The sequence below is a fragment of the Pseudoliparis swirei genome, chromosome 19 (genome assembly GCF_029220125.1).
Source record: "Pseudoliparis swirei isolate HS2019 ecotype Mariana Trench chromosome 19, NWPU_hadal_v1, whole genome shotgun sequence".
NCBI lineage: Eukaryota > Metazoa > Chordata > Actinopteri > Perciformes > Liparidae > Pseudoliparis > Pseudoliparis swirei.
The window spans coordinates 23,609,488-23,633,870 of record NC_079406.1 but is presented as its reverse complement, the minus strand read 5'-3'; the positions used below and the strand labels follow the sequence as shown (position 1 = coordinate 23,633,870).

The 24,383-nt window shown below is 43.4% G+C and overlaps 1 protein-coding gene across 4 annotated transcripts in view; it reads left to right on the top strand.

Annotated features, from left to right (window-relative positions):
* Positions 1–24,383, top strand: part of si:dkey-237h12.3 (teneurin-3) — an 81,933-nt gene that overhangs the window by 27,806 nt on the left and 29,744 nt on the right. For 2 of the 4 annotated variants that reach the window (XM_056439889.1, XM_056439888.1), the window contains exons 9-14: positions 4,516–4,662; positions 5,372–5,588; positions 11,583–11,702; positions 13,313–13,574; positions 14,436–14,703; positions 15,897–16,040. In XM_056439889.1, the coding sequence (XP_056295864.1) occupies positions 4,516–4,662; positions 5,372–5,588; positions 11,583–11,702; positions 13,313–13,574; positions 14,436–14,703; positions 15,897–16,040 (1,158 nt within the window). Of the gene's footprint in view, positions 1–2,808; positions 2,830–3,283; positions 3,308–4,515; positions 4,663–5,371; positions 5,589–11,582; positions 11,703–13,312; positions 13,575–14,435; positions 14,704–15,896; positions 16,041–24,383 lie in introns of all 4 variants that reach the window. The other 2 variants (XM_056439887.1, XM_056439886.1) reach the window with 2 other exon arrangements.

Sequence of the window (24,383 nt, the reverse complement as noted above, 5' to 3'; positions counted from 1 at the left end):
TCCGTCTATGGAGATGGGGGTGTGCTCTCCTCTCCGCTTCCTGTAGTCCACGATCAGCTCCTTGGTCTTCTTGCCGTTGAGGACGAGGCTGTTCTCCTGGCCCCACTGTACCAGTGATCCAACCTCCTCCCTGTAGGCTGTCGGTGATCAGCCCCAACACTGTTGTGTCGTCAGCAATCTTGATGATGACGTTGGAGCTGTGCATGGCCGTGCAGTCGTGGGTGTACAGGGAGTAGAGAGGGCTCAACACGCATCCTGAGGGGCTCCGTGTTGAGGGTCAGCGGCTCTGAGGTGGTAATCCTCACCACCTGGCGGCCCGACAGGAAGTCCAGTATCCAGCTGCACATGGTAGAGTGCAGGCCTAGACCTCTGAGCTTGGTGTCGAGCTTGGCGGGAACAACAGTGTTGAGCGCTGAGCTGTAGTCCACAACCAGCATTACAGTTCCTCCTCCAGGTGGAAGTGCCATGGCAATTGCGTCGTCGGTGGATCTGTTTTGACGATATGCAAATTGCCATGGGTCCAGCGTGGCAGGCAACATGGAACAAATGAAGTCCTTGACCAACCTCTAAGCATTTACTGACAATCGAGGTGAGGGCTACGGGTCTCCAGTCATTCAGGCAGGTTACCTTGGGGTGTTTGGGGACAGGCACAATGGTGGACATCTTGAAGCTCTCAGGAACAACAGCCTGGGACAGGAGAGGTTGAAGATGTCTGCGAAGACTCCTGCCAACTGGTCTGCACATGCTCTGAGGCGCGCCCGGGATGTGGTCGGGACCTGCTGCCTTCCGGATGTCCACCGCTTGAAGGCTCTGCGCACGTCGGCCTCTGAGATGATCAGCAGGCTGGTCTCCTCGGCGGCGCTGCCCACGTCGAACCGAGCAAAGAATGTATTTAGCTCGCCTGGGAGGGAGGTAGAGAGTTCTCTTCACCGCTGGTTCTCCCTCTGAAGTCCGTGATTGTCTGTAGCCCACACCTCTCACCTCATGGCTCCTGAGGCTCTCCTCCACCCTGGTCCTGCACTCCCGCTTCGCAGAGCCGATGGACTTACGGACGTCGTAGCGGGCTCTTTTATTCCGCCATATTCGGCGGTGTAGTGCAGCGAACATCGCCATTTATCCACGGTTTCTGGTTGGGATAAATCCGAACCGACTTGGTAGGAACAACGTCATCTATGCATTTCTTGATGAACCCGGTGACTGAGACTCACTGACGTTGTTGTCCGACGCGACCCTGAACATATCCCAGTCCGCACGTTCAAAACAGTCCTGTAGCATAGACTCCGATTGGTCCGACCAGCGTTGCACTTCCTTCACAGCGATTGGTTGCTGCTTAAGCCTCTGCCTGTAGGCGGGAGTAGTTGGATGGGCGGTGGTCCGATTTGCCGAGCGGTGGGCGGAGGAGGGCTTTGTATCCATCCCGGAAGGGAGTGTAGCAGTGGTCATCGTGTTGCTTTTATGTGTTGGTAGAACTGGAGAACTTTCTTCAGGTTCGCTTTGTTGAAGTCCCACAATGAAAGCAGCCTCGGGTGTGCCGACTCCTGCTCGCTGATCGCCCGTAGAGTTCCTTCAGCGCTATGTCTGACTGCTGTAAACTCGTAGCCAGAATGGTCGACACATGAGCATTAGGTACTCCAGGTCCGGGGAACAGAACGACTTGAGAGTATGTACATGACTTTGGTTGCACCAAGATCTGTTTATCATGAGACATACCCCCCCTCCACGATCTTTACCAGAGAGAGTCTTTGTTCTGTCCGCGGTGGACGGAAAATCCCTCGATGGCTGAGTCGGCAACATCCTCCGACATCCATGTCTCCGTAAGGCAGATGATGCAGTTGTCCTTAGTTTCCCGGTGGAATTGAATACGAGCCTGTAGCTCGCATAGCTTATTGTCCAAAGACTGTACATTTGCCAGTAAAATGGTGGGTAGTGGGGGTCGATTGGCTACTGTTGCTATGGACACCGAACTTTAAGGCGCATTCGCTTGCAGCGCGGAAAAAAAGAAAAAAAATGCGAGTATGAGAACATATTCATTATTTAAAACTCAGTGAAAATAAACATGTGAATATTAAAAATTTACATAACTTTTCTAAAACTTTTCTTTTTTTTCAAGGACTTGGAAATAACCATTTTAAAATTCTGTGACTTTTCCAGGTTTTCCATGACAAACCCTGTATATATATAAATATATATATATATATATATATATATATTTGAGCATGCTGCTTTGTGATGAGTCCATAATACACTTGAGGGCATACCTCCTGACAAGCAGACAGTCCAAATATTTTGAAGCAGGGCCCAGATGAAAGTGTTTTCACAACCAGATATGAAGAGAGACCATGTGTTCCTCTTTGTGTTCGGCCGCCTCGCCTCGTCACGGCAGAGCAGATGGAAGAGTGTTAACAGGGAATATGTTACAATGCTTAAGGGGCTGGAGTCACTCATGTTGCTTCCTATGGACAGAAATGTGAACAGACATCTCAGGGCGCCGTTCACAGGAAAATGTGATTCTGACGATGGAAGCATTCATAATTCTGATTAATCACTTGCTGCTTTTTTGTTGTTGTTCACGTCAACACTCCAAGTGAGACTTTAACTGCAGACTTTTATTCCAGCTAACCTCCAGCTCATCTAAACCTGCAGCTTCTGTCTCTTCTGTCTCAAAGCAAATGTTCAACTGTTTGTTCTTTTGTTCTTCTAATTGCATTTCTTTGCCTACCTCCTACTTATACTCGTTCTCTTTCCCATTCCATGTCTGTCTGCCTGTCTCTATCTCTATCCAACTCCCTCTTTGGCTTACATGTACAGCCCTGGATTCCAGAGTATCAGGTAAAAAAAAAAAAAAAAAAACTTTTCTCTTTTGCTTTGAGAATTATACTCTTTAAGATTGTTTTCTGATCCGGAACACCCAAAAAACGTTCCAGTCATATCCTGTCACTCATACTTAGCCGAATTCTATTCGGGCTCTATCACCATAACCACTATGATTTGTACATACACAGTCGAGAGATTTGAAAATTAGAGCAGAGACTACGAAAAGAAAATGTGGCGAAGCCAAAACGATAATCACGGGGGGGGGGAAACGACCTGCGAAGCTTCGTCTTTTTTTTTTAAATCAAATTATTTCACGCAAGCTGGCAGGTGCACCCGCGTGACACTTTCTGTGCTCCCTGCAAGTTACAACGAGTAAATGTGTTTGTCAGTCGCAGCTCTTCTGCCACCACGGAGATAAGTAATGTTCTTTTTCCCAAATGTTTTCCCCCTTTCCTCGGTTGTGTAATAGGAGCAGTCAAGATAGGATATAAAGGTAAATTGAACCACTACCACCACTACCACCACCCCCCCCCCACCCCCGCCAAGAGAGATTGTCACAAACAATCCCTCCCCGCTCTCTCTGTCTTTCCTAGCACGGCGTTTATACACCTGTTCTATGTCCGAGTCGATCATAATGTTTTCTCTGCCGTGATCCTGCTCGACCCGATCTGTTTCCTCATCTCCTGTCCACGTCTTAACCAGCCCTCACGCAGACTCCACGGCCCCACCTCTTCCTCTCGCCACCATACCCCCCCCCCCCCCCCCTCTTGTCTTAATTCCCCTGTGTCTGCCGGATTAAACGCACCCAAACCTGGTTGGGGTTTAGTCTTGTCTTCGGCTCTCCCTGTCTTCACACCCTCCGCTCGAAGGAATGCGATCTGGCAGCAAGTGCTCTGTTTTCTGTAAATGTAGAGACTCTTGATCCTTCACCCTTCTTCTTCCCTGATTTACACATCCCCCCTTTTTTCCCCCTTTGATGTTGCTGTTACTTCACATGAGTGTTTTCTCCGCTATGGGCTTCTTTTTTTTCTTCTTCTTTTTTCTTCTTCTTCTATTCTTAATTTATTTCCAGGCGAAAGGGAATAAACTTTCCAGGACAGTCACCGCTTTGAACTTTGACTCGGAAAAACAGCTCGATTGAGAATGCAACATCGCCCTCCATTTGATGAAAGGAAAAAAGACAAAACATAAGTCTCGTGAACTCCCGGAGAATCATTCTTCCTTTTTTGTATTTATTTAAACGTAAAGAAAAGAAAACAACTCCCAATTTTCACACGGTTTTGCCTCAACACACATTCACAGTGTCTCCCATTGGCCATTTTAAGAACTTTAAGCAGCATCAGCAGGTTTCCTCTTATTCTTTATCCCACACATTACTCTCCTTTATTCCTTCTTCTTTCTTTCTTTATTTATTTATTTAAGCGTGGCTCTACATGCTCCTTAATGAACTCATGTGAAACGACAGGAACTCCTCACACCCCCCCCCCCCCCACCCACCCACCCACATCCCAAGTCCTGTCAGAGGTGTATCGTACTGTGTGTTCACTCGGTACTGTCTTTTATCATCTTTGTCCCTCCTCTGCCCCCACCCCAATCTGTCCACTCTTAATGCCCCCCCCCTCTTGTTTTCCCCCTTCTCCGCCTGATTTCCATGTTCCCACTCGCTCCGGCGTTTTTGACACGTACATGATGCGTTGACAGACGGCTGCCCCGGGCTGTGCAACAACAACGGGAGGTGCATCCTGGATCAGAACGTCTGGCACTGCATCTGCCAGTCCGGGTGGAGAGGGCTGGGATGCGACGTAGCCACGGAAACGCTCTGCTCCGACGGCAAGGATAACGAGGGAGGTAGGGAGAGAGATTTTAACGGCCTCGTACAAATCGTCCTTTAGTGTCGGGAGAACAAGGAGAAGAAAAAAGCCGAGGGAAGAATTGTCTTTGATGTGGCTCCTCGGTGACAGTGCAAACAAACAAAACAAATCAATCATACATAACACATTACGGGGAGAGAAGAAATATGCTAATGTTGTGGCAGAGCAGATTGTTAACCAGCACGCTTTTAAATATACAGTAGATCAATTATAAAGTAGAGTAGTTTAGACTGTGTATATATATATATATATATATATGTATATATAAATATATACATATATATATATATAAAGAGTGGTTTAGACTGTGTATATATATATATATATACAATGTACAATATATGTATATATATAAAGAGTGGTTTAGACTGTATTATATATATATACATATGAATATATATATATATATGTATATATACATATATATATGTGTATATATATACATTTATATGTATATATATATATTTATATGTATATATATATATAAATATATATATATACATATACAGTCTAAACCACTCTTTATAATATACATATATATATATATATATATATATATATTTTACATTGTTAGAGCTGGATGGCAAATAAACAGCTGATCAACATGCTGAGAACTTTTGAGGTTCACTGTCAGCGACACACTTTGAAATAGTTTATCATTTCATGTCCGCTCCCGTTTCCCTCAGACGGGCTCATCGACTGCATGGACCCGGACTGCTGCGCTCAAATCTCCTGCCAAGGTCAGAGCTACTGTCGCGGCTCGCCTGACCCCGCCGCCATCGTCAGCCAGGGCCAAAGTCCCGCCTCCCAGCCCCCGTTGAAGGGCTTCTACGAGCGCGTCAGCTTTCTGATTGGCCCCAGCAGCAGCCACGTGATACCCTCGGATAACCCGTTCAACAGCAGGTGAGTGAGCAGACGTAATGACAATTACCGCGACGGCTCTTTTTTTTCTTCTCCATTATTTGCATCACGTTTGGCTGTTTGCCGCCTCATTTACCAGTCGGGGGGAGACAACCTGCGTTAGTGGAGCCATGAAAGAAGAAGAAAAAACGAAGAATGTCACGTCTCTTTGTCTCCGCGCCGTCGCCGTGACAAGTGTGTTCACAGTGGTGCCGCTGCCACGAGCGTTTATTTCTTTCACCAGTCAAGATTAAGAGTGTTAAGTTCCACGCTAGAAAACAGCCCCTCGTGACGGTGACAGCGCGAGGATGAGGAGTTATCTCTACGCCAAGATAACGGCACCATGCGGTTCTCCAAATTGGAAAGAAAAGAAGAGCAAACAGTTCTCTTGAGGAGACCATTTTCTTTGATCAGAAACCCAAGTGATCTTCAACACATCGTATCGTATATTTGAATATCTAAGGTCGGCACATAAATGTAGATTTCTCTTTAATATTTACTCAGAAAGCTTATTTTTTCTTCTTCTTCTAGAAACTACTTTCCCAACAGAAACAGACAATAATATAGATCCAATCGCAGAGAGCCAACAAGTTAATGGCGTTCAGCACTTTAACACTAAACAAGGTGAAATGAACGACAAGATGGATGGATGTCCTTGGTGTTAAATAATTAAGCAATAAGCCACGCGAGGCAGAGGTTTACGAGGATTTCAATACAGCTTCGGGGTATTGCTAGGCAGGAAGCAGAGTCACACTCGGAAACTGAATTGCAAGACGATTTATTTCCTCTCATCATTACCAGAAATGGCAATAATGCTTAAGCCTAATTTGAAGCTATTGTGACATGTAGCCCCCTAACAACTCTCTCCCGTATCGTTCAACAACTTTGCCTCCTTCTTTACAGACAGTCCGTCAGGCCGTCAGTGCCTCTGTATGGGTCCGTGTCTCCCATGCTTCCTCTTGAAATTAATGAAAATGTTTTAATCCCATCAGCCATGAAACCCTGGAGGAGAAAGTGTTCCGTTTAAGTTTAAGTTCGTTCTACTTCTGTCTTGATTTTCCTCCCACAAGCTTTGTACACAATGTTTTAATTGTGTTGCATCTGACTTCTTGGAGACGGCGCATACCTCTTTTTCTCTCGGGCCACTGGAAACCGAACTGGCCTGTAGCAACCCTCCCAATTCTGGGTGAAATAGCCCACCAAAAATGCCTGTTTCTCACAGTCAGCATCCCACCATTGAGCTCCTCAGGCGTCGGGACCCATCTCCATCACCAACACCTTATTGCGTGTGTTCAGGTGTAATATCACACGTGTTTATCGCACTACGATATCAATAGATAACGTCGAAAAGCCACTCGCAGTGTTTTGTTCTACGGCGCACACGTTAATAAATGAAGTAGCCTGTTTAGCGCATATTTAATACATCGTATCACGACCGTGTCACCTGACTTCCACCAACAACTCCAAGGTAAAACAATACAACCTTACTATTTCAATATAACGGCAACTTGTGAAGTTATAGTTAACTTGCATTAATTGTTAAGCAACAAATAACTTGTGCTAACCTTATGCGTTAGCTAAGTGAAGCTACGTTAGCTAGTTTTGCTGAGTAATAAGACAAAACGGGATTTGCCAGAATGTTTTTCACAAAAACTACACGTTAATAAATGAAGTAGCCTGTTTAGCGCATATTTAATACATCGTATCACGACCGTATCACCTGACTTCCACCAACAACTCCAAGGTAAAACAATACAACCTTACTATTTCAATTTAACGGCAACTTGTGAAGTTATAGTTAACTTGCATTCATTCTTAAGCAACAAATAACTTGTGCTAACCTTAAACCTCTTGCGTTAGCTAAGTGAAGCTACGTGAGCTAGTTGTGCTGAGTAATAAGATAAAAAACGTGATTTGGGATTTGCCAGAATGTTTTTCATTAAAACTATAGCTGGCTCTCATGGACTCATGTCTCAGCACGGCTTAGAGAAGCTTGTTTTATCGGCCTTGATAACTGTAACAGTGTTTTTACAGTTCTCTGTAAAAAAATATATAAAAATCAATCAGGCGACTGCAGCTTTTTCTGAACGCCGCTGCTGCCCTGCTGCAGTCCTCAGTGAAACCAAGAAGATGAAACACATCGGGCCAGTTCTCACAGCTGCCTATTGTGTCTAAAATGTGCGACTGTATACAGTATATATATATATATAATATAAATATATACATATATATAATAATAATAATATATTTATATATAAATATATATTTATATTATACATATATACTGTATATACAGGACTGTCTCATATATATATTATATATTCTGAGACAGTTATATATAATATATATATTATATATTTATATATAATATATATAATATATATATACATATACTGTATATATATATATATATATATATATACATGTATAATATAAATACATATATATACAATATATATCTTCAAAGAATTGCCTTGCCTAATTCCTCCACACAGTATCTACCTACGGAGCAGAAGAGCTTTTTATGTCTCTCAAAGACATTTTGACATTGGTGGACATGAATAAAAACCAGACTTTTTATTCATGGTGACACCTTTGCAGTGTGACTCCCCATTTCCCTTCAGCTTCCTACAAGAATGAAAGTTTTAAGATGAGTATCCAAGGTAAAAATATTCGATGAAAAAAAAAGAAAATGTTGATACAAAAGGAAGAGCAAATGGTACCCAGTGAATAGGCTGCTGGGCTCCATGAATGTGCAAACGGAGGAGTTGAATTGTTCACCGAAAAAACTCCGAAAAAACTCTCCACATTTGTTCAGCACATCGAGTGGCGTTTGTTTTGTGACTGATGGAGAGAAAAAATGATTACCGACTGTGTGCGCAAGGCTCTGGGAATATTTTCTCCAATAGTTTAAAGTAATCCTTATGTAAATAGCACGCTTTAGTGAAAATATAGAATCAGGCAATCCCCCCCAACCACCTCCACCCCCCCTCCTCCCAGCCGGGTTCTCAGTAATCCTCATGCTCATTGTCTTCAGCTTACTGTCGATTTCATGTCTGGCAGTGGCATTAGCTCTCTTGCACAAAATACTCATTAGCCTTTTTTTTATCTCCTCTTGTAGAAGATAGTTTTGTCGTCAAAAGTGCATCGTGCATTTTAGAAGCTCTGCAAACATGTCTACATTTTACTAAATTAATTACCTTTTCTGTTTTTTCTTTCTTTTTTTTGCCGGCAAAACAGTCGAATAACGAAGTAGAATCTACTCGCGGCGAAGTCTGTTTTGGAGACCCATATTTATCAAACATTCATTTGAGGTTACAGGGTGAATCATTTATTGACAGCCTTTGCAGGAGTATACATTATATAAAAAAGAAAGCTGTGAAGCACTGGAACAAAGCCAGAATGGCCTCGATGCTTCCCAACGCCGCGGTGACTGTTATGTCTCTCCGTTTACTGTATCTGATGTCTAATGGCACCCAAATGGGAAACACAGCGAGCTCACTCCTGTCCTATTGTTTTAAAGAAGCCATTGTGAAAGCCACGGATGCAGATGTTGACGTGCGGTCAGGTTTCAGAAATGTGTCGTCAACTTTTCCCTTCGTATAGTCCGGAAAACTGTGGTTGTGGAGGTTTTTTCGTCCCCTGAGCCGTATCCCATGTCCCCACCACGAGTCCCCCGTTGGGTTTTCACATGGCGGCGTTCTCCAGACGATGGCAGATACGAATGCATGAATTACGTGAGTCATTTCCGGGTGTTTTTCTGTGTTTTTTCGCGGGGGCTTTCTCGAGCATGCACCTCAAAAGATTAATAGAGACACGGGAAAAGAAAGAGTGAACCTTCGCCGGGGCTCTTAAGTGGCCTTGTTCCCTGAGCCGGTAAATAACGGATGGGAGATGGTTGTGCCGGCGCGTGGAGGAGGAGGCTAAAGCTGTTGATCATCCCCGCTCTCATATACGTAATGACCCGCAGACAAAGTGGCAAAATGAGACATCTTTTTTTTTTGCCCCGGCGGTGACAAATGCAGAGGGAACACTTTTAAAATGCGTCTCTGTGGTTGAGAAGTAGGGAGTGATTACATGTTGATGGAGAAATATCGCCATTGTCTTCCCACTTTTTTTTTTTTTTAACCATCAAACAAATGATGCGGTGAACTAAAAAAAAAACGGCTTTGCACCCAAAAGATATATACCAACCCCGAAGAGGCGCCGGGGAGGAGGATTCACCTGAAGGTCCTGCAGTCGCGTTGAATAATCGCAGAGGGTATCGGAGGCTTTAATCATGTATGAAGCATCCGTTGCCGAGATTCATGAATCACAGCAACCCCACCCCCCACACAAAAAAAACACTATCCTATGGGAAGGCAAAGTAAAGGGGGATGCTGGAGGTGGAGAGCTGGTTTTTGACCAGAAGCAGGAGTAAATGTGGATGAGCAAAGTGAATGAGTAATGCTCCCCAACGCGAGACAAACTACCACCGAGGTGCCCTTAAGTGAAGCGTTTAACCCTCGCAGCCACCGAGGGTGGATCGACTCCGGAATACCGAGAGAAAAGAGGATTATTCTTCCTAAAAGCTCCGCATGCATTTATTTTCTAAAGAGGATGTTTTCTTTCTTCTTGTCGACTTCAAATTTGTCAAAAACTTTTTTTTTTGTAAGTACTTTTACACAACTGCACATTAAAAAAATGTAACCCCCGAGGGTGAATATAAAACAATTTTCTTTTCACATCTGCACGTATTCACCATGCATTTAACCCTCACAGCCACCGAGGGTGAATATACTTTGAATACTGAGAGAAAAGAGGAGTATTGTTGTTTTCTAAAAAGTCCTCTTGTCAATTTCAAATGTGTCTAAAACCGGAAGAAAAAAAACACGTTTTTGATTTCTTGAACTAAAAAAATGCGTTTTCGTTTCACGTATAGCTGTGGCGATTCTATCGTATTATAACATTTCCTCGTTGTCTTTTTCCTCCTCCTAAGTGACAGCTCGCCTGCAGCGTTGCATTTTGTTTTTCTGAATTCCTGCAAAGTGCCTCTTGACACGTCAGCCGGCGAGCTTTGCAACTTCTCACATGAAGAGGATATCTGTAACCGCGTTTGGAGAGCTCCCACGTTCTCCGTCACAATTCTTGTTGATGTATTATCTTTCATCGCCAGTATTACCACCGACATGCATCACGCAAGTGAGCACAACACTCGGCTGTGACACTGACAAGAGGCTCTCTTTTGGAAGCCAAAGTACTTGCGAGAATAATCAAGTTTTTTTGGATCGCACCCTCTTGAAAAGAGAGACTTCGGGGAAATTGTTAATTCAGCGAGGTCAGAGTGGTAATACTGTGAATATTTTTCACTCATGGCTCTCATTTGATATTCCTTTTTTAGTCAAATACTAAGTTGGCTCGACTTACCATCATGACTCGTTGGCTAAATAATGTGCAGTGTTTTCTTTGTTTCGATGACCACTGTTTCCTGTGCCGGCCTCACACAAAGATAATAATACTTTAAAATCAAGATAAGGCTTAAAGTCTGAAGGGGGGATATGATATGATATGATATGATATTAAAATGTATTCGTCCCACAGTGGGGAAATTTCAAAAATCACAGCAGCGGTGCACATCAGAGCATTAATAAAAATAATTATAAAACACAAAACTAAATACTAATACTAAAAATACAGGATATTTCTGTGTTCTCTTGAAATACTTATGCTGCAATACACGTGCAAAATCTCAACAGTCCTCCACGTCCGGAACGCCTCATCCCGCTGAATGACGGTCTATTAAAGCAGTAAACAGAGACAGAGAGATACATCCCAATGAATAACAACCAGTGACGTGTGTGTGTGTGTATTCCTAACGGTCGGTGAATCATACCTCCCCCCCCCACCCCATCGGCGGGGAAGGTGGCGCTTTCAGCGTCCGCGTGTTGACGCCCGGCTGCCATTTGTTGGTTCACTCAAGCCCTCCTCTGTGTTTTTTTTCTTCTTTTCCCGACACAGCCTGGCGTCGGTCATCCGGGGTCAGGTCCTCACGGGAGACGGGACGCCGCTGATCGGAGTCAACGTGTCTTTCCTGCACTACCCGGAGTACGGCTACACCGTCACGCGGCAGGACGGCATGTAAGGGAGACACGCGCCGGTGTGGCGATTCTATCTGCATTCATTCATCGACACTTGTATCGCACCCGCAAACAAACACGAGCGCCGCCACTCAGCCCGCGGGGTCGACCGTTGCCCTCGCCATCAATTTATTCGTGCCTCGGTGTGCTTTCCCCCCCCCCCCGCCCCCCCAGACGAGTGTGTAAAAATGCAGAAATAATAAAAGAAGCTGTCCAACTGTGGGAATAGTCGTCCCGGCGTTGATCCAAAAAGTGCTCCGAACAAACGGCAGCACATTGTGGCCGAGAACAATTCCTCATGCAAATGCCACAGTGGTGGCGGCCATTTTGAACCGGGCTGCTTAAAATGCATTGGCTCAGCGAGGGTACAATCAATCTGCCCGCAGTGTAGTAAAACATGGGATTACTGTCTGACCTTCTCCCGCTGTTCCCGCAGACGGGTCCTTAATAACGGGGCCGCGAACACACACAAGACGAAAGCATGTCGTATTTTACACGTCGGAGCTTTATTTTGCGGATTTTTTTTTTCCGTCCCGAGACGATAAAGCAAGTCCTTCCGTTGAAATTCAGCAGCCAGAGGTCGCGCTCATGTGTTGCCAGGACGGAATAAAAGGCTCATAAGCGCCACTGAAAATTGCCCAGCTGTTGTTGTGAAGCACAATCCTCGGGTCCCTAGATAGCCGAGAGAGGATTAGCTGATTCCTTGAGATATTCCGCCCTAGTAACTCTTCTGACAAGGAGCAGGGATAAATGGTCGGGGGATAATCACACTTGGTTAGCCAACAGATCCGCTCGGTGGAGTTAAGAAGGGAGGTGGAGGGGGGGGGCAGCGGCATCAAAGCCTGGCCTCTTGCAGCTGTGAGCTCCCCACTGCCCAAAGAGGAGAGAGCTTGAGAAGGAAGCGGTTTTAGGTCAGCTGCACAGCTTGGCTGTTGGCTCGTGTGTGTGTAATTGTGAGTGTGTGCATGAGCGTTGAAATCCGCGAGTGTGTGTGTGTGTGTGTGTCTTTGTGCATGCAATGTCACCAGACAGATGCTTTACCCCCCTGGGTAGTGGAGCTCGCAGAAAATATAGAGCAGCACTTCAAAGACTCGCCCTTCATTTCCAAACCAGTGACTTATCCCTGAGTAATGTCGCGCTAATCAAAGCCAGTTCACCAACGAGAACTCCCGAGACTCGGAAACCAAATTCACCCATAAAGTGTCTTCTCACACCGCGCCTGGTCAAACAAAAGTCATAAATTAGAAGCAGTGAATGATGATACGGGGATACACTTAGTTGAGGAAAAAGTTATATTTCATTGGAGGAAAAAAAAAAAAGCCCATAAACATTTACTTTGCGCTTATTAATAAAAGATTCCAGTTTATTACAACCGCAGGCTTATTTCCATAGTTATGGCCATTATTGCTTTTAGTAATAACGTTTATAAAATAGAAGTCGGAAGGAGGGAGTAATTAAAAAGAGTTATTCAGAAGTAGCCCAACTCCACTTCAAATGTACACGTTATTTCCAGCCTCGAATCACCGTCGCCGCGTTCCCATATCCAAGTTTCATTTGTGTCGGCGCGATATCGTGACGCGTGTTTGATTCCGCCGTGCTGTGTCGATAAAGGTTCGACCTCCTGGCTAACGGCGGCGCCTCCTTGACGCTGAGTTACGAGCGCGCCCCGTTCCCCGCGCTGCAACGCACCGTGTGGCTGCCCTGGAACGTGTTCCACGTGATGGAGACGGTGGTGATGAAGCGGGAGGAGAACGACATCCCCGGCTGCTACCTCACCGGCCTGGCCCGGCCCAACCCCTTCGTCCTGGCCACGCCCCTCTCCACTCTGTACAAGACGTCCCCGGAGGACAGTCCCATAATCCCCGAGACACAGGTGAGATCTCGCGGCTTTTTTTAATGCTCAATTCCGCTTTTTTAATGCTGGTATCTGATCATTTTCAAGGACTTTATTACGTTGACCCTCGTTTGATCCCAACACAACATGCAGCGGTGGTGAAAATACACAAACACAGAGCAACATTAATGCGGTTATCTTCCTTTTACCATGGCTTCTCTGGCTTTTTTTTTTAAACACAGTCAGATTTGCCTTTCAGTTTGCCTTTGAGCTTTGATTGAACTGAGGCGTCTCCCCAAATACTAAGCCATAAATTGTCTGAGTTGATGCTGATAAATTCCGAGGGCACGTCGCATGGAGGTTACATGCCTCAGGATTTGGTTTCTCTCCATTTGGCTCAAATCAGAGTTGTAAAATGCCTGAATGCAAAATGTGGCTCAGCAGCTCGAAAACTGATTAGAACAACCACAAAAAAAGATCTGTTTTACATTTAAGGGGAAATAAATGTGGCCGTGCTTCAGTGGCAATATGAGACGAAACCCGTTTATAAAGTCACTCAACAGCGAAAAGACAGTAAGTCTCGTCGATTATTAGAGTTGTACTTTTTTATTGCCTGTGGAGTTACTGTGCTTCGGTATATAAGCAAGAACTTCTTTTTTTTAAGACGGTGCGGCATGGAATATATTCATATCTTGTATATGTGTGAAACTAAATGTATCGTACGCGTCTGGAATGTATTATGAATGAATTACCTGAGTGAAAACAGCTAAACCCCCCCCCCCCGTAGGAAGTGCAGTATATTATAATATGCATATTTTGTATCATATACTCAGAGTTATCCTCCTTATTAAATACTGTTGCTCCGGTTATTTACATCTCTACTCTGCACTGTGTGTTTAGGTCCTCCATGAGCAAGTGGCCATCCCCGGCAGCGACCTCAACCTGGTGTACCTGAGCTCCAGGGCGGCTGGCTACAAGCCCATCCTCAAGGTGCTCCTGACCCACGACCGGCTCCCCTTCGGCCTGATGAAGGTCCACCTCATGGTGGCCGTCATGGGTCGTCAGTTCCAGAAGTCGTTCCCGGCCTTCCCCGACCTCTCGTACACCTTCATCTGGGATAAAACCGACGCCTACAATCAGAAGGTCTTTGGCCTGGCGGAGGCCGTGGGTGAGTAGAAGCTGCCGGATGAAGATGTTACGTGACGGGGGTTCACTCAGTTAGTTCGAGCTTCCTCCAGGCAATGAACCCCGGGTGAACTTGTGAAGATTGATTTCTTCTCTTCCGGCGACCTGAGCGGGTTGTGTGAAATCCTAAAATCCTGAAATCCTCCCCCCCACCCCCTCCATTTTTGTAGAAGGCCCCTGCTCTTCTGCTGACTTCTTTGTTTTGCATGGATGATATTTTCAGGAGCTGACTAAAAATATTGCCAACAAGGCAAGTAGCCTGAGGAAATAAATCCAACATCACAAATAAAAACAGCATCGTTTGATGGGATCACAGATGATGGAATATCTTATTTATTTATGTTTGTTTTTTGTGTTTTTTTTAAAGATATACAAATAATTTAGGTGTCTGCTTGAGTTTTAATAATACATTATGCGGGAGGGATGGGGGGGGGGGGTTCTTCTTGCTCTCTAAAAATAGCAAGAAACAAGGAATACGTTTAAAAAATCTTAAAATGGAACAATAGTATGATATCCAGAAAGATTTTTAAAAAGCTTGAAATTAGAGACAAAAAAAGTCCCTATATCTCACTGAAATGTTACTTCTTAGGAGATTTATGTTATGTGAAGCGTTTTGAGATTTTCTGACGAGTAATTAAATGAATATACTTGGTAAGACTTTGCATTTTTGCAGCGTAGGGACTTTTGCAGAACCACATGCACCCCGCATCTAAATGTTTTGCAGAAAAACTCTTTTTGTTTAAATATGAAAAGGGTCCGGGGGGAGATTTCGTTCAGGAGGATGAATGTTTGAGCACTCGAGCTTACATATTAATGAAGAAAATAACAAGAGACACTAACAATCAACCGAGTGCGCTCGTCCATATCGCAGTGTTTATGACATTTACTCCAGCGTGCTCCGTCTTTGTCCTTCAAATAATTGGCCGCCACTCGGCGCCACCGCTGTTTATTCTCATTTTATACGAGATGAGACAAACGAGAGGAGAGGGAATTACAATCCAAAGTGTGCAGGTGAGGCACGCAAACCCCCCACAGGTCTTCTGAGATCAGCCCAGCTGGAGACGACGACAAACAATCCCGAAGTGTGCGCCGAACGTCTCGTCGGCCTTGAGTGTCGAGGTGAGGAGGGGTTGCGACCTTCGCTCACCGCGGGTATCTGCCGTCATTACGTTTCAGTGTCGGTGGGATTCGAATACGAGTCGTGCCTGGACGTGGTGCTCTGGGAGAAGAGGACGGCGGTGTTACAAGGCTACGAGCTGGACGCCTCCAACATGGGAGGGTGGATGCTAGACAAACACCACATCCTGGACATTCAGAACGGTAAGGACGATGCTCACGCGTGTAGTGCGAATGTGTGTGTGTGTGTGTGTGTGCGGGGGGGCAGTGATAGGTGGCCTCTTAGGGTTTACAGGCAGGGCCGGTGTTAACCCTGAATCACGGCAATAAATACTTGAATGGTAAAATGAAATACGCTTCGTCATCCCGCCGGCAGATAACAGAGGAGAGTTCTGAAGGGCCGATCGTTCACAGTAATGACGGAATAAATCAGCGACCCAGTCAGCGGGGGGGGGGGGGGTGCTCGCCGTGCGGTTCCACGCGACTCAGCTATATTTTCGGGACGAGGAAGAGGAGGGCCCGCGCCGGCGACGAGCAGGACGCCACGTCGAATTCTCTTATTGACTCAATTTGCCGAAATTCATTTTTCGGCAATCGTAGAGCGGCTTTAAACGGCGAACGCCATAAAGTGGACAGAGTTTGTCTGATGAAAAACAAAACTATTAAAAATATGTGTAGTAACCCAACACTACCTCACCACACTTCTCGTGTGCAATATGTGACATATTATTACTGTCATTGAAAACTGTATCCAGAACTGTACATACGAGCACCTTTCTTGTACATATTACCACCTCCTGTGTAGTGTTTTCTCACATATTTTGTATTTTTTTCTTTCTTATTTCATCAATCAATCAAACTTTTATTACAGACTCAAGGTCCAGATCGTACAAAACATTAAAATATAATAAAATACATACAAAATCACAAGTAAAAAACAAACAAAGAACTACACATGCTATCGTGTTATTTCTAAACCGTTGACTCGGAGAGCCCTGCACTAGATGTCCAGCGGGTCTGGACTGTCGGTCGAGGCACGAATGGCAAAATAAAAACCTAAATAAAACCTTTAATCTTCTTCGGACCGGTGCAGACACGTGAGGGAATCAAACGTGCGTCGTGAAACTATCGTAGGCACGCGCAGCGTCGGGATGGAGGAGTTGTAATCTGGTGAATCGGTGCGGTGCTACAGATGTGGAGGCAGTAATGCGACTCGTGTGAGCAACAAATGCATCTGGAGACGAGGTAATTACACCTTTAGTAATGTGTTTCCTGGAACCAACCAGTGTGTGTGTGTGTGTGTGTGTGTGAGAGTCCTGGGCCTTCCTTTGTTGTGTCCTACACAGATAGCATCACTGCTCAGGAGCCTGGCATGGTGATGATTGATTTAGTTCCTTCTCGTTCAACTTTATTTCCATTATTCGGTGGAGAGGAACCGAATGATACAGCTGATGTTATGAGTAGATATGAACCAGTTGTTCTCAGTCCGTTTGAAGTTACCATATGTTGACATGTTTGCAGCCATTCTCAGGTGATTGGTGGTTAGAGGTCATTATGCTGGATAGAAGATGAAATCTGAGGAAGATACACGTTTAAATGCAATTTTTCATTTAAATGGGCAAGGAAATGCAGATTTATGAACGTCCCTACTTCTGGATAATGTTCCTTTGTCTCAGGAAGGCTCAAAATTACCTGATATGCAATATTACCAGTGTTAACGTCCCTATAATATGTCCTAGAAGCGTCCACCCCTCAGAGTCTCTCCCCCAGAGTATTACTCACGTACCTGGGAGGACGATAACCCATTTTTGATTGCTGATATAAAAATAATAATAATCAAATCGTCCAAAAGTAGCAACGATTCACAAATGTAGCTTGAAGTGAGCCTTTTATCAGGTGTGCCATCAGCAGCTATCACCACTTAAGTGTACATCACCGTGAACTTGCCAGTAATTATTTTGTCACTCATGCGTTTGGATTATGATTATGGGCTTGAATTATTTTTATTTTTTTTACATGCGCAATGCCTGATAATCAAAGACCTGGTTCCTAAATTTACACAATATACATTGATTCTAAAAAAAAGTCGTGTATTCATCCCCCCAGTGTGAGAATAAATAGTGTAATTTTTTTAAGCCCCACCAGTCCGCTGAGGGTAAAGAGGTTAATGAGGTCCACTTGTTAAACAGCACAGCAATAAAGTATTTGGGCAGCCAGATTGTGCACCAAAATAGACTAACATTTATTCTCGGAGCCGATATTGAATTTGAATTGCGACACGTTTTCTCATAATATCTCCCGTGCCATCAGAAATGCAAATGAGAAATGCAGGCAAACACCACAATCACCAATTCGATGTGTATACACAGAGGATATTAGAGGGAACATAGAACATCCTTCCACATGACGACACCCATCACATCTATGGCAAGCTGTCTTTAAGCAAACCTTTAGAAGTTATTCCTGTTTCCAGATATTTTGGAAGGCATGTTTTTTTTTAAGGAGTACCGATTGCGTAAGAACAGCTGCCGGCATCCTGAATATAGTCTTCTATAGCATCTTGTGGCACACCCACGATCGTCCGGGGCCGGCGCTATTCATCCTTTCCGATACCCCGTGGGATTTTGCAACGCATCTATGTGCGTACGTAACGTTCTTCTCGCAGCTCGGAGATTGGAACATTTTTGTCGGACGCGGTTGTGGAAAACACGTCAAGAGAAGCGGTTTCCTGAAACGGAGCCTCCCCTTTGCTGTGTTAAAAACCCCCGGTGCCACTTTGTCCTGCTCCTTTTTTTGGTTGAACATTAAAAGGCCAGACACAGGGGGGGGGGGACACACCATTGCAGGGAACACAATTTGTCAAGCCATCCCAAACATGAGCTTTGTGAAGTGTGCAAAAATAACATTGAAATATTCCTCCAGCTCGACTGCTGCCGGGGCGTTGCGTTTCATCTCACCTGTCTCAAAGCGGAGCGCCGCCCGTCTCCTTCCGTCGCCACGTCGGAGCTGTTGTGAGGCGCTCTCGCGACGAACAGATAAAAGCGACACGCACGTGTGATATGCAAATGAGCGCTGCGTCCTTTATTAAACTAAGTTGGAGTCTGGAGTTATCAGAAAATTTAAGGAAAAAAAATCATTATGCATTTTTTTTTAAACTTGAAAATGACTATGACAGAAAATAAAAACGACGACCAGATGGCGTCGAGTTTCTTCTCCGTGCGGTAACCTCCCCGAGGCTTTTATTTCTTCTTCTTGCTTTTTTTGCACAGCACCAACTCCAAAAATAAAAATCTCAAAAGTCGGAACTGATTTTGGAAGATTCAAAAATAGTTAGGCAACGTCGCGTCGCTCTGTTCCGTGTAGCGGTGGTGTCTGACAGCGGCTGAGTCAATTTGCTTCTGGATTTATCAGAAAATTAGAAAAAAAACATTATGAGAGAGATTTTTTTTTACTTGAAAATGACGATGACAGAAAATAAAAACGGCGACCAGATGGCGTCGAGTTTCTTCTCCGTGCGTTAACCTCCCCGAGGCTTTTATTTCTTCTTTTTTTTTTTGCACAGCACCAACTCCAAAAATAAAAATCTCGAAAGTCGGAACAAATTTTTGGAAAATTGTGAAATAGTTAGGCAACCTCTCGTTGCTCTGTTCCGTGTACCGGTGGTGTCTGACAGCGGCTGAGTCCATTTGCTTCTGGATTTATCCGTAAAAAAAAATTGTAATCATTATGCGCGAGGTTTCTTTTACTTAAAAATGACGATGACAGAAAATAAAAACGGCGACCAGATGGCGTCGAGTTTCTTCTCCGTGCGGTAACCTCCCCGAGGCTTTTATTTCTTCTTCTTGCTTTTTTTGCACAGCACCAAATCCCAAAATAAAAATCTCAAAAGTCGGAACTGATTTTGGAAGATTAAAAAATAGTTAGGCAACGTTGCGTCGCTCTGTTCCGTGTACCGGTGGTTTCTGACAGCGGCTGAGTCAATTTGCTTAAAGGGGCCGCGTGTCGCAATCACATTAGCTCGACCCGGAGACAGTGCAACCCTGTATCACAAAAATTACGTTCCCCCAGACCTAAAATACAATTTGCAGTTACGTTTGACTGAATCTCAAAAATATTTCTTTAAGTGACGCGTTTTCTCCAGATTACGCTACATTTTTTGATTATAATTTTACAACACGCTCCTGATCAAACGATTTTGCCGCTTGTTATCTCTCTTTTCTACAATGCTGTTATGAATTGTAGTAATCCTCTAACCTTATTTATTATTTATTATATGTTGTTTTTACCTGCGTATTTCTGACAGCAAGCGTTATGTTGGATCGGATCATGAATTGGTGAAGACTTGCTGGTTACTCTCTCCTTTTTTTTTTTTTTCGGTGACAATACATTAATTAAAACTCACACTATCACACACCTCATCACCACCGTAATGAGAGTAGTCCCATACGGGTCAAATCAACTATTAAACTTGTTATAAAATGTCTGTCGTCCGTAAATATATACCAGTTACATTTTAACCTAAAAAAAGTGTGTTTCCTGATTCCGTAATCTATTCATACTTTAAAGTTTGCATTTTAAAAAAAAAGTGTGTTTTCCTTTAACCTTTCAAAATAAAAAGTCCGATTTATCTAGTAGCGGAAAGTATAAAACGTCTATATTTATTCAAACAATACAATATAAAGCATACATACATACAAAATCAATAAGGAAAATGCCAAACAGTCAAACAACTCAAAACAATAAACCCATCCATATTTACAGGCGGCGTATCAACAAAAAAAAAACACAAAACCCTGAAAAAAAATAAAAAAATTATTAATAAACATAAAACATACCTTATTTCCACTCATATGCATGAAAAAAAAAACAAATACATACACACACACACACACACACACACACACACAACACAAACACATACACATACTATCATATAACACACACACAGGAGACACACACATACTCACACACACAGACACCCACAACACACACTACACACACACACACACACACACACACGCACACACCACACACACACCACACACCACACGACACACACACACACACACACAGGACACACAGACAGACACACACACACACACACACATACATACACACACACACACCCACACACACACACCACACACACACACACGCATACACTACAGATTGACTTGCATACTGACCTCTCTTCTCTTGACCTCTTCACTATCTTATATATTATATTTATTATAAATATAATAATATGATTATATATCTTGGGGGGGAATCCCTCCAAACTTTCAAAGAGAAAAAAAATTGTCGTAATAATAACCTACCCTCGATCCTTAAAAAAACAGTTTTTAGTTTTTTTTTTTTTTCAATCAACTCAAAGATCTGGATTCTTTTTTTTCAGAAGAGGGACCTCTGATATGAAATACCTAACGTTTTGGACCGATAGCTCTGAGTTAAGGCCCCCAAAACAAGTCAAAGGTCATAAATAAAATATGTCATGTCAGAGCTTCTTTTTCCAGGTTTGCAGCCACTCCCAAATGGGGTAGAATACAATTGAAATTGTTCATATAGTACAAACATTTGTTGTTGTTGTTGTTAAGGAAGGAAGGAAATTTTTTTTTTTTTTTAGTTTTTTCCCAAGTAGGGATGCTAAGTGCTATATGTTGCCAGCCCATGGGTTGGCTCCATTTTGGGAGGCTACAAACTGCAAAAAAAAGCTAAGCTCTGACATGTTTAGAAGAAAAAGTTAAGCTCCAACAACAGGGTTCTCAGTCAGATGTGTTAACACACACACACCTCTCCTGGATTGATTTCACAGCCAATTAACTCTGTGGTGTTTCTGGAGGAAATTTCACCCCAATCAGCCCAAAAGCTCCACAGGCTCAGATTTATTTAAAACACACACACCTCTTAAATCCATAGTTTCAGACAAATTATAACTCTTTGGTGTTTCGGAGGAATTTCACCCCATCACCTCATTGTAGGCCCTGTCCTGAGTGTCTGTGTTCAATTTGGGGGATAATAGAATATTTGTTATGATTTATTTGCACTTGTCAAAAAAAAAAAAATTTAAGAAAGCCCAATTTGACCGTTTTTACCTGGACCTGTTTTTGGGGCTCCTCAACCATCGGTCCCCGGTCCAAAGCCGTAGGGTATTCATATTAGAGGCCTCTTCTTTGATCTGAAAAAGCCAGATAAGTTTGTTTGATGTATGAAAAATTAACTAAAAGACTGGTTTATTTAAAGAATAAGGGTTATTGGCATAATTTTCTCTTGTGAAAGTTTTGGAGATTCCCCTCATGACTCAAAAGTCTATATTTAGGTAAATATAATATATTAAATATAAAACAGTAGGGTTATATCTGAGAGACAATTGGGGTTGTCTGGTCAAAGGGTCAGTCTGCAGTGTGTGTGCATGTGTATTTGTGTGTGTGTGTGTGTGTGTGTGTGTTCTATGCCTGCTGTGTTGTAATATGTGAGTGTCATGTGTGTGTGTGAGTGTGGTGTGTGATGTGAGTGTGTGTCTGTGTGTGTGTGTGTCTGTCATTCTGTGTGTGTGTGTGAGTGTGTGTCTGTCTGTGTGTGTCTCTGCCTGTGTGTGTGTGAGTGTGAGTGTCTATGTGTTTCTGTCAGTGTGTGTGTGTGTGTGTGTGGAGTGGTATAAAGTAAATCATGTTTGTGTGTGTGTGTGAATTAAGTTTTCAATTTTTATTTTTAATTTTTTGTGGTTTGTTTTCTTTTTGATTTTTAATTATTTGATTTTGAAGGGTTTATTGTTTTGTGTTTTTTGTTTGTTTTTTTGTTTGACTTGTATGCATTTTTATATTTTTGTTTGTGTATGTATTATTTTTTTTTTTTATACTTTGCTTGAATATATAATTTTTATTTATTTTGACCGGATAAATCGGACTTTTTTTTGAAAGGTTAAAGGGTTTTTTTTTTTGGGTTTTTAACGACTTTTGCTTTATGGTGTGCGAGGCAGATAGTGGTTTTTTTATATTTCATGGTTAGTTGATTTGACCTTATGGGACTAAAGTGGTGATGGTGTGGTGTGTGGTGTAAGTAATGTATAATCAAAAAAAAAGAAAAAAAAGGAATAAAAAAAAAAGTAAGTCTGTCACGTAATTTCATGATCCTTTACACTTTATTATCCTTATTCAATGCGCACGAGCGAAACAAACAGATAAAATAATAATAAATAAGACTAAGACACCTTTTTACAATTCATAACAGCATTAAAGAGAAAGAGAGGCCAAACAAAAAACAAAAATGATCAGAGATGATCAGATATTTGTAATTATAATAATGCAAAATGCATCTGAAGAGAAAATAAATCAGTCAAATGTAATTTGGGAGAGAAATGTTTCAGTCAACACGTAACAAAAAATGTTTTTTTTAGTCTGGGACTGAATTTGTGTGATACAGGGTTGGACAGTGAGGACTGTGAAATGATTTTGTGACTTCTGGGAATGCGAGTTTATACAGCGTTCACACACAAAAGTATCATTACCCTGTCTGTAATCCCATCTCTCATTGTCCTCACATTCATTCTCACTACAGCGGCTGGGAGTCGCCGACCGTCTCTTATCCCCCTTTTTTGCATTTTCTGATCCCAACTGAATTACTCAGTCTTGCGTTCAGCCATTTTTTGACATTTGAGATTTATGGCCCCGTGTGGGTTTTTTTGGGACGCGGTTCGATATCCTCGGGTCGGCGTGAAGATGAATCCAAACATCACTGTTTGCCTTCATTGCCGCTCCAGTATTGATTCTCTCGAACCGTAAAAAACCTTGACTAATGTCCTCACCCGACATGTTAGCGAGCGCCGGTCCTGAGCTCCAGACATTTGCCATCCCTCTTGGTTGTGACTCCTGCTTCATTTTTTTTTCGCTTCACTTTCGGATCATCTGAGGGACTTTTTCTCGTTTGTGGCACGGAAAAAAAAGACCCCGAGCGTTTCTCGGCACCCCGATCCAGAGCCTGTCGTGACTAGATAAGGCAAATTGCCGGTGTCGGTGCTTTAGTCATGTCCTCTGTGCCCCTCCTCTCTTCGTTACAAGTGCCTTAATCCTCAATCTGCAGCTGGTCTCCATCGAGGGGGAACATATAGCTTCTTATTGGACGCCAGCCATGAGCGTCTCAGTATCAGCATCTCAGTAACTCGGCATTGCACTTACTGTACGGCATGGAGAAAAGAAAGAAATGTACACTTTTATTTACCCCCGTGGGGAAATTCTTCTCTGCATTTTATCCATTAAGGCTGCAGTGAAGCGTCTGGGGACCAATCAAACCAGGTACCTCGTGGTTATGGGACACCCACTCATCCCCCAAGAGCATCAGCCGAACCCAAAAGAAGCCTCAGTGCATGCTTGCATTTGAAGAACAGTGTTTTTTTCTGCTATCTTTTATCCTCCGTCGCGGTGGATCCGCGAGGGCTTGGGTGGCATCTAAGAGAATGACACGGCGCAAAGGAGAGGAAGAAGGACAAGGTGCAATTAAGACTCACTCCCGCTCCTCTCCCCTCCCAATCTCTGCACTCTCTCTATGTGTCAC